Source organism: Carettochelys insculpta, chromosome 4 (genome assembly GCF_033958435.1).
Source record: "Carettochelys insculpta isolate YL-2023 chromosome 4, ASM3395843v1, whole genome shotgun sequence".
Lineage (NCBI taxonomy): Eukaryota > Metazoa > Chordata > Testudines > Carettochelyidae > Carettochelys > Carettochelys insculpta.
Genome location: NC_134140.1, coordinates 81,802,010 through 81,816,032, shown reverse-complemented (window position 1 = coordinate 81,816,032; position 14,023 = coordinate 81,802,010). Strand labels below are relative to the sequence as shown.

The 14,023-nt window shown below is 42.9% G+C and overlaps 1 protein-coding gene across 9 annotated transcripts in view; it reads left to right on the top strand.

The window, feature by feature from the left end:
* TRIM2 (tripartite motif containing 2) overlaps positions 1-14,023 on the top strand; it is a 126,693-nt gene that overhangs the window by 86,665 nt on the left and 26,005 nt on the right. For all 9 annotated transcript variants that reach the window (XM_074993159.1, XM_074993160.1, XM_074993163.1 and 6 more), the window contains 3 exons: positions 1,529-2,252; positions 11,136-11,239; positions 12,261-12,428. In XM_074993159.1, the coding sequence (XP_074849260.1) occupies positions 1,529-2,252; positions 11,136-11,239; positions 12,261-12,428 (996 nt within the window). The remainder of the gene's footprint in view (positions 1-1,528; positions 2,253-11,135; positions 11,240-12,260; positions 12,429-14,023) is intronic.

The following is a 14,023-nucleotide window of genomic DNA, read 5'->3' as shown; positions in this document are numbered from 1 at the left end:
GTGCTGCCAGGCCACCCAACATAAATGTCCAGGAAGCAGCCCCGGCTGTCCACCAAGGCCTGGAGGACCACCGAATGGTAGCCCTTCCTGTTCAGGAAGCGTCCTCTGCTGTGCTCCGGAGCTCGGATGGGGATATGGGTCCCATCCAGAGCCCCGAAGCAATCTGGGAAGCCCAGGCTGGCAAACTCCGCGATGGTGGCATCCGGGTCCACAAGCCACATGAGCCTGTGGAGGAGCAGGGTGTTGATGGCGCGGACGACCTACAGGGGAAGGACATGGGAGAGCACCAATGAGGGGTGTACAGGGTGTGTCTGGCCCTCCCCTCCATCCCCAGGGCTCCCCTCCCCTCCCATCCCAGGGCTGCCTCCTCCTCCCCATGGGTCCTCTTACCTCCATGAGGACAGCCCCAACGGTGGCCTTGCCGATGCCAAACTGCTGCCCCACGGATCGGTAGCTGTCTGGAGTGGCCAGCTTCCAGACAGTGATACCAACCCATTTCGCCACTCTGAGGGCACGCCGCATGGCGGTGTCCTGGTGCCTCAGTGCGGGGGTGAGCCACTGGCATAGCTCCAGAAATGTCTGCCGGCTCATGCGAAAGTTCTGGAGCCAGCGGTCATTGTCCCACTTGCCGAGCACCAGCCGCTCCCACCAGTCGGTGCTCGTGGGGTAGCTCCACAGCCGGCGGCGTGTGCGGGGGGGTGCGGGGGGCAGCAGGGTCTGGGGTTGCTTCCTCCTCCCCTGGGGGCAGCTCCTCTTCCACGAATAAAAGGTGATCAGCTGCCTCCTGCATGGCATTGAGTAGGGCGAGCATTGCTCCTGCAGGGGCGGCTGGGTGGACCTCTGGCGGCGGCGGCTGCTGCTGCTGCTGCTGTTGCTGGGGGTCCATAACTGCTTCGCCGAGGTGTGCGTGCCTATGGCTCTGCAAACCACGTGCTGTGCAGGCTGAGTGTGTCTGGGAGGGGCCCTTTAAGGGAGCAGCTAGCTGTTGCCCCGGAAGTGCTAGTCCGCCCTGTGACCCTGTCTGCAGCTGTTCCTGGCACCCTTATTTCGATGTGTGCCGCTTTGGCGTGTAGACGCTCCCCTGCAGCGCCTACTTCGATGTGGTGCTGCCCAACCAGCCCTGGAGGACGTGTAGACGTTATTCATCGAAATAGCTTATTTCGATGTAGCATACACATGTAGACGTAGCCAGAGAGTGCAAATTCTTCTACCACATTCAGCAGAGAAGCATCTGGAACAGTAATGTAACATGCTGCTACCGGTGGAACTCAGAAGCCAGAGCTGCAGGATTTCACATTAGGACGTCTGCACCAAACTGAGTCCTGGTGGTCCTTGAATCTTCCTGTAGCTTACTACTGGGTTCCAAGAAGTTGTCAGAGCGCTTTTTAAAAAGTTGACACTTTTAACATGTACAATGTGATTGATTGTGCTTTAAGGGTTTGCGTACCTATAAATTTGCTTTTGCAGCTTGATGTCACATGATCTTATCCTAACAGGACCTGAACCAGTTGTCTCATGTTACTTTCAGGTCCTCCAGACACAACTGGATACCCTTCTTGAAGGACAGGAGAGTATTAAGAGTTGCAGCAACTTCACAGCTCAAGCACTCAACCATGGCACTGAAACAGAAGTTTTGCTGGTTAAGAAGCAAATGAGTGACAAATTGAATGAGCTGGCTGACCGGGACTTCCCACTGCAGCCCCGTGAAAATGACCAGCTGGATTTCATAGTGGAAACCGAAGGACTGAAGAAATCCATTCACAACCTAGGTACAATTTTAACCACTAATGCTGTAGCCTCTGAAACAGTTGCCACAGGAGAAGGGCTGAGGCAAACTGTGATTGGACAGCCTATGTCAGTTACCATAACAACCAAGGACAAAGATGGTGAACTCTGTAAATCTGGAAACGCTTACCTCACTGCTGAACTGAGCACACCTGACGGGAGTGTGGCGGATGGGGAAATACTTGACAATAAAAATGGCACTTACGAATTTTTGTATACTGTTCAGAAAGAAGGGGACTTTACTCTCTCACTGAGACTTTATGATCAGCATATCAGGGGCAGTCCATTTAAACTTAAAGTGATCAGATCAGCGGATGTGTCCCCTACTACTGAAGGAGTTAAGAGGCGTGTTAAGTCTCCTGGCAGTGGCCATGTGAAGCAGAAAGCTGTGAAAAGACCTGCTAGTATGTACAGCACTGGCAAAAGAAAAGAGAATCCCATTGAAGATGACTTGATCTTCAGAGTGGGTAAGGAAAGCATTGTCTGTCTATTGATACTAGAGTCATTGCATTCAAATTTGTAATTAAGGATACTTCAAGAAAACTGGGTGAGAAGCTAGTTTTAAATCAGCACACTAGTGAAATAGAATAGTGGTTAGATCTGGGGTTTTGAAATTGTTAGGAGAACAGTAAATGAGGCGTTACATGTGATATCGGTCCATATGTCCCTAAAAGAAAACATCTCCAGCTCTGTTGGTCTTGAAATTCCTACCTAATGCATTTATCTCTGTGACAATTTGAGAGAGAAGAAAAAGGACAGAAATTCTCCAATATTTACTGCTGGCTTTAGATTAGAACTTTAATTTATTGGCTCTTGTGTACTGTGAGGTGAAGGATACATTAAAATGTCACATGTCACAATAAAAATCCGACGTTTAGTGTTGTGTCCTAATTGATGTAAGTGGAAGCTGAGGTTTAAATGGAGGAGGTTATAGTCCTACAAGATAAAACAGGGACAAATTTTTGAGGTATCTCGGTGTCTACCTTCTACTGGCACCTAAATATCTTTAAAAATCTGGACCTGAGAATATACAACTTGATTTCTGACTCAGCTGCAACATAAAAATGTATTATTGTTCCTGCAGAAAAGTCTTCTTAGCTAAATTATGGAACTGCCAGTCACAGCTGCGGTGAGGTGGGGTGTTTTGTACTTAATGTGGAAATTCACCTTTTTTGGCACAAGTTGAACCTCTTTAATTTGGCGCTCTCTCATCCATCAACATCTGTAATCTGGCATCATTTTAGTTCGCTGGATGACCACTTATCATGGGTGTGGCCAAGTTTCCCATTATCCCATAACGTTTGTTTACAGCCACCAATCCTGGCTCTGAATGTTCTCTGCTGTTATTTAGCTATAATTTACCCGTAAATCTCTTCAAAGAGCCCAGCAAGTGGTGGCAGTGTTGGTAATGTGCTAGACAAAAATGATCTCCCATGGTCTGGCAAATTCTCTCGTTTGTGCCGGTCAGGTCCCCAGGGTACTAGACTGAAGAGGTTCAACCTGTATATGAAAACTACAGTACTTGTTTTTCCATGCAGAAGAAATTTTCTGAGAACTTACAACTGAATCTGAAAACTTATTTTGAGCTGAAGTTAATTTAAAAAATGGATTCTTAAAGATATTTTGCTCTCTTTGTTAGATCTGTCTTTCATCCGAGTTTTCATAAGAGAATAATGCAGATTTTTTGTATTTCCCCGATACCTAAGACTCCATGAATTCTTGGTCTTTGAAGAAATTCTTTCTTTTGTGTTCTTTCATTTCCTTCCTTAAAAGGGCCTCAGGAGAGTCTTCTTTTTTTAGAGAATTTGAAAACAGTTCATTTCTTTCAAAATGGCTGTTATCGCCTGTTGTTTTCAGTAGAACTGGGTCTACACATTGATCTCATTTTAGACGCCTTTCTCAAAGGACAGAATTGTAGGAGATAGTGGCTATGTCTACACTTAGAGAAAACTTCGAAATGACCACACTAATGGCCAAATCAAAGAATACTAATGAGGCGCTGAAATGCACATTCAGCACCTCATTAGCATGCTGCCGGCCATGGCCCTTCAAAATTGCCACTTTTTGCTCCCGAGTGGCTCATCCAGAGGGGGGTCCTTTTTGAAAGGACCCCACCAACTTCGAACTCCCCTTTTTCCACTTATTTCGAAACTTTCTCGAAGTGTGGACACTGCCAGTATCCAAGTATCCTTTAGCAAGGATAGCCACGACTTGCACTTGCCTTCTCCTTAAAATATTCCTTACCACCACCTGACAACAAAGGAGGCTGCCATGTTCTGTACAGGAAGCTTAACTTTCCCATCCCCTGCTGAAGACGATGGAAGGCAGTGGTTATTTTGAAGGAAGACACATTAACTGAGGTCAGTCTTGGCTCTTGGTCCAATGAATACAATGAGATATGATGGTCATTTTGAGTGGACAGATATTTCTTCGTGAGCTTCTCTGAAACAGAAGAGTTTATTCTTTAACCTCTACTGACAGATTATTGCAAGCTATGAAAAATACCAAAAAAAAAAAAAAGTATAATTAACATGGATTTACCACTCCCTACTACTGCCATCAGATTTGCAGGAAAGAGAAAAAGCTTTGGGCTCTGGGAAAAATATAATGTGTGTATCTAGGGAAATAGAGGGCAATAGAAACTATCTTGTGTATGAGCAGGGAACATGGAATGCTAGAAGCAAGTGAAAACTGGGATGTATGAAAAGGAGACAATAGGTTACAGGACAGAGAAGAAAACTGTGTTGCGTGAGGAGAGCAGGAAGGAGGAGAAAATTGATGTGTCCATTCTGGCTGTTTTATGCTGCTCCAGAACAGTGTCTTTAAGTTAAAATTTACAATTGATAGCACAGATTAGAAACAATAATATTCTCCTTGGTTTCTTGTTTATTATTGATATATGAAAATGGTAATTTTGTTTGCTTAAAAAGGGAAATTTCAAGACAAACTGTTAAAATTGGACTTGGGTTGAGAATATGGATCAATGATTTACGATAAAGGATATTCTGGTCTTCACTGTGTGCTGTAATGAGACCACACTGTCACCACATGATTACATTTGTGGTCTCAGCAGGCTTGTCTGTAGGAATTTCTGGGAGCAGATGCTTTTTTTTTTTTTGTAAATGTGGACTGCCCTCCTACCCCACCCCTGCTCAGACTGAACCTCTTCTGCAAGGCTCCAGCATCCCCCACTACCCAGTCCGAGCACCCCATCTTACCTGCACTTAGCCTGAAACATGCCCTCCCCACAAGTAAATTTCAGTTATGTTTTCTATAAGTACAGTATAGTGAAAGTAACAACTAATAAAATACAGCAAATACGTTATAAATTTACAGTGTACCATACTAGTGTTGTTGGTAAATAAGTAGTCTGCATACATTGGTTTGTTTCTTAATATTAAATCATGTGTTTCCTTAGTGTTATGCATTTCTAGGTATAGCTCTCTATTATCCAGAATGTTTTGAATATCCTGCAACCTCTTGATCCTGGAGCCGTTGGATATGAAAGTGTTTACCGTGTTTCGTTTTAGTCACACCAAAATATCCTTTAGTGCAATTGAAAATGTTCTGACTATGATTCGGGATACAAGAGTGATGTATTGCCTTATCTTGCCTTTGGCTCTTATTAGGGATGCACATTCAAGAGCACCGCATTTAGCACTCCTGCTCCTTTGAATGTCATTTTCCACTGGGCTGTGTGGATGTTGAGCGCACAGCACCAGTTATTGGTCAACAAGAACATTTAATTTCTCTGCCCTTTGCACTCAAACTGCATTCCTTTCTTTCAGTCTGTTTTTTCCAACCCTCCAGCCAACAGGTAAGTGAGAAACACTGGCAGAAGGGGGAAAGCATTCCTCATAAAACAAGGAGGCCTAAGTTAAAGCATCTGAAAACAACTAATCTGATCATCATAAAACACACACTCTTTCCCTCAAAAAAATGGTTTTGAAAGTTTGGGAATTTTCATTTTGAAATGTAATGAGTATCTAACAAAAAGGTGCGTAGAAGGCTTTTCAATGGGACCATGTAAATTTTCAGGGGAGGTAAAAGAATGACCATTGCTCGGAAGTTACAGACTTTCCCCAGTAGAAGTTGTGAATCATGGTTATTGACACAGTTCACGAGAGGCTGAAATTTGGCCTACTAAGGGCACATTGCAGCACTTAAGCCCTTAATGTGGGGCTTAAATAGCACATGAAGTTTTGTTCAGTGCTTTTGTTTGGGGGTGAATTTTCATCAGAGAGAAAATTGTGCTTAATTAAACTTTATTCCTAATTTACACGCAATAGGAAAATAAACAACTTTTAACTTTTACTATGACAGCTGACTGGGAAATTCTAACAGAATACTTTTACTTCTGGATTTTCTTAGAACAAAATGTTTTGTTGGAGATGGTTTGATTTTGGACAAAGTTCTGATGGAAACCAGGTCTATCTAGAAACTTGCCTGTTAGACAGCTTCCTGTTGGATATCTGTCTAGTTTCCCAAGGGCTGTTTGCAGAGGAATCCAGGCTTCTAGGCTCTACTGTTCCAAGAGACAGCTCACTGTGCAGGCTTCCTTGGAACCGGAGACCCCTGGGCTTCCAGCGTCTGTGATACCAGGACAGTCAGCTAGGCAGACTGCCTTGGAGCCTCGGACCCAGGTGTCTCTCTGAGAATTTCAAAGTTTTGGGGGTTTGTTCCCAAACAAAATTTCAAAATATCATCCACCAGAAAACAGATTTTCTTTCTTCAGACAGCTCTATTTTTTCGAGTGGATCTGATGCATGCTATAGGATGGAAACTTACTCAAATCTCATTCATGTCTTACTATCATACACCCTCCTCCTAACATTTGGTTTAGAACTGGAGTAAGAAATGCGTGACACATGCTGAAGGAGTTGGGAAAGAATGTATGTAGTGTGCACACATCTTATTTTATTTGAAAAACAGAATTGTCAAATTTACTATGTAAATCACTATTTCAAAACCTCCATCAGTATATTGAAAAGTGAGGGGAGATTTTATATATAATTTTAAAGCTCCTGAAAATGCACAACCAAATTCAGAAGGAACTTACTATGTGCCAGACTCAATCTTGTTAGCAGAGCCTTCTAGTTGATTTCTGTTTGTTCGATGTGACTGTCTGTCCCTGGGAACTTGAAAGAGCCACACCACAACATCACACAGCTCATCAAATGGCAACAAATTTCTGGTTCCTACATCCTGGAAAAAGAAATGTAACTGCTTATCATGATATAGCAATGAAAAAGTGAGTCTCCTTACTAGTGAACTAGTTCCTTCATCTGCCCTGAAATACTGTTTGTCTGACACAAAAAGGATCTATCAGTTTCTTACTGCTTATTTTGTGTAAGAGGAAGACCAAAGCTAAGATTCAAGGATGCATGCAAAAACGCCACGGGAAAAATTCAACGTCGATCCAAAATCCTGGGAATCTACATCATCAGATCAAAATACTGTTGACGATTGCTACGACAGGGCACTTCATCCATCGATAGTATATGTGCAAGCCACTCAAAAGAACTTCGTCTTAGAAGGAAAATCTCTGAGACTCAAGAATTCAGAAATAGACTGAAATTCGGTTATTGCGATTGACTGTGCAAATCCAATATTGGACTCATAAGCCACTAGAGAAGCTGCAGACTCAAACACTGCCCATAGATCCTCACTGCCGCTGCTAACCACCATCTCTCGAGACGAAAAGGGGCCACAGTAATATTAATGTTGGGTTTTGTTTTTACTTCAAATAGTTAAAACAATCTAGTGCTGGAGAAATAACCATATGGTAATTTGCATGTAAATTTCCTACAGCTCGACGTTATGTGATTTCCCCTAATCTGTGTTCTATGTATGTGCAACATTCTAGACCTGATCCTCAGTTCGTACAAACTTGCCTAGCTACCTTTGCTTCAGTGGGACTGTTCTTTCTTATGCTAGCTGAGGTTACAGCTTCATGGATGCACTGTGTTTTTAATATTTAAATAATAAGCTTCTGAGACGGGCAGTGTATTTTCCTTTCTTGTTCGTACAGTGCCTCCATCCGTGCTCTTAAGAGTATTCAAGACCAGCCTGACAGGAACAAGAAACACAGATAAGTTTGTCTGGACAGCCTTCATAGCCTACTTGACAACCACATTTTATGCAGTGTATAGTATGGCTGTGCACATTTGTATCTATTCCTTCTCAACCACCCACTGCCAGTCCTTAACTTGGCTAGGACTGAAGTCTGTACAGTAAATGCAGGCTGGCCTGTGGTGGGAAAGAGAAGACTTGCTGAAGGGAAATCCAGGAGTCTCCAGTTGCAAGTAGGTTGAACACACATATTCAGATTTCTCAGAAACTGATGGAAAAAGACTTGCTTTGTGCTGAGCTGCACACAGAAGACCCCTCCAACCTCTGCAATAACTTGAGATGAACCAAAAAAGGGGCTGTACATGCTGTTTAATTGCCTCAAAATTTAAAAGGAGAACAGGTAGCAGACATACTCTGTCTTTATCAATAACAAGACAAGAGGTAATGAAAAACTGAATGACAAAGTATGCCCTTGGGAGAGAAAGCACCCTTGACACCCAATCTGAGGGCAAAGCCGTCCATACTCAGTGCTCTTTGACCAGACAATATCCATAAACCTGGAAATCCTGGATGCTCCATCATCTCAGGCATTGGCACTCTCACCACAGATTGTCTGTCTGGATATGTGGACTCTCCACTCAGACCCTATGCTACCAGCACTCCCAGCTTTCTTCAAGACACTACCGACTTCCTTAGGAAACTACAATTAATTGGTGGCCTTCCTGAAAACACCATCTTGGCCACCGTAGATGTAGAGGCCCTTTACACCAATATCCCACATGAAGACGGGTTTCAAGCTGTTAGGAACACTATCGCTGCTGAGACCGAGGCACAAATGGTGGCAGAGCTTTTTGACTTTGTCCTCACCCACAACTATTTCAGGTTTAAGGACAATTTGTACCTTCAAATCAGTGGCATGTCTATGGGCAACTGCAGGGTCCCACAGTATGCCAACATTTGTATGGCTGACCTGGAACAACACTTCCTCAACTCTCATCCCCTAGCGCCCCTCCTCTAATTGCGCTACAACGATGACATCTTCGTCGTCTGGACCCATGGGGAAGAGGCTCTTGAAGAGTTCCACCGTGATTTCAACAGTTTCCACCCCACCATCAACCTCAGCCTGGACTGGACCACACAAGAGATCCACTTCCTGGACACTATTGTGCAAATAAGTGATGGTCACATAAATACCACCCTATACCGGAAACCCACAGACCGCTCTGCTTGTCTACACTCCTCCAGCTTCCGTCCCGGGCACCCTACACGATTCGTTGTATACAGCCAGGCACCTGCATTTGTTCCAATCCCTCACACAGAGACAAACCTCTACAAGAGCTTTACCAAGCTCTCCTCAAACTACAATACCCACCCAAGGAAGTGAAGAAACAGATTGACAGAGCCAGACAGGTACCCAGAAGTCACCTGCTACAAGACAGGCCTTGCGAGGAAAACAAGAGAACACCACTGGCCATCACATACAGGCCGCCATCTAAAGCCTCTCAAGTGCATCATCAGTGATCTACAACCCATCCTGGACAATGATCCTTAACTCTCTCAGACCTTGGGAGGCAGGCCTGTCCTCACCTACAGACAGCCTGCCAACCTTAAACAAATTCTCATCAGCAACTATGGACCATACCAGAATAACTCTAAACCTGGAACCAATCCCTGCAGCAAACCTTGGTGCAAACTCTGCTCAGATATCTTCACCAGCAGTATCATCACAGGACCTAACCACATCAACCACAACATCAGGGGTTCTTTCACCTCCACTTCTACTTATATAATATGTGCCATCATGTGCCTGTAATGCCCTGCTGCAATGTACATTGGCCAAACTGGAGAGTCTCTATGTAAAAGAATAAATGGACATAAATTTGACATCAGGAACGGTAACAAACAAAAACCTGTAAGAGAACACTTCACTTCAATCTCCCTGGACACTTAGTAACAGATTTTAAAAGTAGCGGTCCTACAACAAAAAAAAAAAACTTCAAAAATAAACTCCAAAGAGAGACTTCAGAGCTGCAATTCATTTGCAAATTTGACTCCATCAACCAAGGATTGAACAGAGACTGGGAGGGGTTGGCCCATTACAAAAGCAGTTTCTCCACTCTTGATATTCATATCTCCCCATTAGCTACTGATAATGGGCCATATCCTCCCTGACTGAACAGACCTTGTCAACTCTGGCCCTCCCCTTGACTGAGACTCCCTCTTTATACCTTCTCTGAAACACGCCCCCACTCGTGCATCTGATGAAGTAGGTCTTTGCCCACGAAAGCTTATGATCCAAATTATCTGTTGGTCTATGAGGTGCCACAGGACTTCTTGTTGTTTTTGCAGATATAGACTGACTTGGCTACCTCCTCTGATATTTGACCATATAAGTGGATGTATAAATTGAACTGTGGCTGCAAGGCAATTCAGCTGGTACTTGTACTGTTTTGGAGCTCTCTAATGGACTGTCCACAAGTAATACATTGCATAGTGCAGTGGTCAGCAAGGCAGCTACCTTTCCAGGTAAAGAACCTATGGAGGACCTATTCCCTTAAATAAATAGATATGAATTCTCCACAGAATTGGATGAAATGACCCATGTATTCCAGCAGGGGAACTCCAGTGTCAGTAGAATAAGAGCTTCAAGTTCTAATTTTGTGTTTTCAAGCAGTCAGAACAAGACCATCATATTTTGTTGTTTAACTTGTTACTATTCTAACAGAATTAAGCTGTACTACAACTTTAAAACACATTTGTGGTTGTTTTATAAGCTAGGCTTGCTGTATGCAGGAAAGGGCAGTAAAAAATTAGAACTGTCCCAGGAATTGCAATCCAACCGGATATCAAAGTTCATGGGACAAGCTGTTCACTTGAGCGAAGATACATTGCAGTGCTAAGGTAGAACTTATGTCAATCTACAGCGTTTTAAAAAAATAATAAGTCCAGGTGTCTTGAAATTATTTTCAAGGTATTATCTCTTTTAGTATTTTTAAAAACAAACTTATCTGACACTGTAGAAAATAATTCATTTTAAGGATGGTTCAAATTGTTTCCTGGGTAAATCTAATTATTTACATCAGGGATGAATTTGTGCATGTGAGCAAACACACATGATGTCAAATTGACAGATATAGTAATAGAAGTACCTTGTTTATTCTGAGAACTTGCACAGCTCAAATGGCAGCTGTACAGCGTTGCTGCATTGGTAGGCCTCAACGCTTAACAGATTAGATATATGTAACCTGAATTGTTATATGCTTTGTATCCAATTTTAGGTACCAAAGGAAGAAACAAAGGGGAATTTACAAATCTTCAGGGGGTAGCTGCATCTACAAATGGAAAAATATTAATTGCAGACAGTAATAACCAGTGTGTACAGGTATTCTCTCTCTTCGCCTATCAGTGTTTTACTGTATTAGAGATAAGCTTTCTAAGATACAAGCCTGAGTAGAAAATATAAAGAAGCTTGCTCTTCTCAGCACTCAGGATCTCTCTGCATTTCAGATTCATATCAGATCTGCCACAGCCTGTGCTACAGTTGCTTCACTTTGCATTATATATGAATATAAAGATGAGCTTGATCAGCAGTCATATTAGAAAAGTATTGACTTCCCATTACAAGTTGATATTTCTTCAGTGTTCCCAAATAAAATCCAGAATAAAATACCCAAACTTTTCTGTTGCATAACCTGATTTCTGAGGAGAAACAAGGACTAGTATAGGTTTTATTTTCAAGTATCTTTTAGTTTCACAAAACTCTGCTTAATTTACTCTTCTCTGTGATACTATGATCAAGATGTTTCTTTCTAGAGCAGCAGCCCTGGTAACCACAATGGCCTAGTTTTAGGTGTTCAGATCAAACTGGGTGGGAGGATGAGTGATTCCCCTCCACCCTTCTTTCCATCATCATTGAGGATTTATCAGCTCCATTCTGACTGCACATATGGTTGGAGATGAATGGAACAAAGTAGAATGGTCTCCTCTTTCCCAAGAATACTGGATTCACAGAGCCATCTGCAGTAAAATCTTGTTTATATTAGTGAGCTAAACATGTTTTCAAAGAGACGTGGGATCAAATTTTCATCAGTTGCTCCTAAAGATGCTCCTACAATTTGGCACTCATATTTTACATATTAGCAGCCCACAAAATTTCAGTATCTAATTACCTAAGAGGCAGTAAATTCTGATGTGATAAGCCAGCGGTGAACAACCTGCAGTTCATGGGCCAATGGGCTCCTCCTGCAGCCTGTTTTTCATTTTTACAGTCAGATAGAGGTTTGTAACAAAATTAACATTTCCAGCACTTGAATTATTTTCCTGTTTGCTAAAGACAGGGACATAAGAAATAGATTACTGTGATTCATGTATACTTACTTTTTAAAAATATTCTTCCATTACAGATCTTTTCCAACGATGGCCAGTTCAAAAGTCGTTTTGGTATACGGGGAAGGTCTCCTGGCCAGTTACAGCGACCCACAGGAGTGGCTGTACATCCTAGTGGTGACATCATTATTGCAGACTATGATAACAAGTGGGTTAGCATATTTTCATCAGATGGTAAATTTAAGGTAAGGCTATAATATGAAGCTTTCACTATTTATAAGGGAATAAATTAATGTTTGCTTAATTTCAAGACCTGGAGATGTGAAACAGATTAATAAAGACATTATTTTCTTGCATAAAGCCATGATGTGCCTAATATCGATTTGAATAATAAATAGGAAAATGTCAAAATTGAGATAGGGAGAAATACATGAATTATATTTTAAATTATCAATTAGATGTGTGGATGTAGCACTACAATTTGAAATTGCAAAATATACAACAATAATACACAGTGCCACACTCCAAACAGTTCCACAGGCATATCATTAAGTAGTCTTCGGCACTTTAAAACTTGGAGAGACGGCTAACTGATTCTCCAGTAGTTCATTTTATAGCCTGGAGGCCACAACTTAAGTTGAGTTAAGACCTAAAATTGTATTTAGAGAAAGAACACAGTGCAGGTTAACAGAAAACACATGAAGGACAGCAAATTGATATTTGGTCCCTCAGAACGGTGCATCCAACTCTGTTAACTACATGTATGTCAGCAAAACATATTTATAATTCACCCATTGGTCCAAAGATCACCCCACCACTATATTATGAGTTGTCATATTTTGTGTGCATTGGCTTTCAGGCATCCCAGAGCGAGGGGAGTTATATTGTTTAAGTAACCATAAAACAGGACCTAGGAAAATCTCCACAAAAGGAAAGGGCAAATTCTATAACAGTTATGAATTTGCTACAAAAATATCTTTACTTTCCCTTGACCACAAATAACTGTGGGACAGTGTGTGTTCATGAAAAACCTCTAGTTCTTCTTCTAGTACTGTCCCCAGGGGTGGTTCCCTTTGCATGCTCCACTCTGGGTGTCGGTGGGTCCTAGCACTGGCTCTCGGAGATTCGTCTATAGCTGTGGTTTTGCACCTCACATGCGCAGCTGTGCCTCCTGTGCTACCTGCAGTGCATGTAGCGTGGACCTCTCCAATCCTTCTCCGCTGTCCTTGGCTGCAGATGGAGCTTCGCTCTCTCTCTCTCTCTCTCTCTCTCTCTCGCTGAAAGACAAAGAAGAGTTTGTTAGTTGCATAGTTAGTGTTTGTTCTCCCTATCCAAGGTATGTTTCCTGTTAAAGTTCACAAAAGGAAAAAAAAAAGAAGTTTAATTAAGCTTAGTGCTAGAATTAGTTGCTGCATACTTACCAGGCTTGTCAGGCTTCAAGTGATGTGCAACGTGCAAAGTAGCCATGCTGGCCGCTGACGGGCATGCGTCCTGCATTAAGTGCCTGGGTGAGGGTCACCATACCTAATCCTGCACCCATTGCTTCAGCTGCATGGCAAGGGCCAGCGGAGAGCCAAGCCAAAAGGCTTAAGACTTATCTGTTTGAAAAATCCCTCCAACCACCGTCCCTGGAACAGACCTCCACCGAGAAACCAGCACTGGAGACCAAGGGTATGGACTCTCTGCATCCCTCTACTTGGTCAGCACCCCAGTCACAGAAGCAGGCCCTTCCCCAGCACATTCCTGGCCTTCGGCACCATCCTCCTGGGCCACACCAGTTGAAAAGGCTGCTGCGATGTCCCCAGCACAAGCTAAACCATCACCGCTAAAGTGGGTGCTC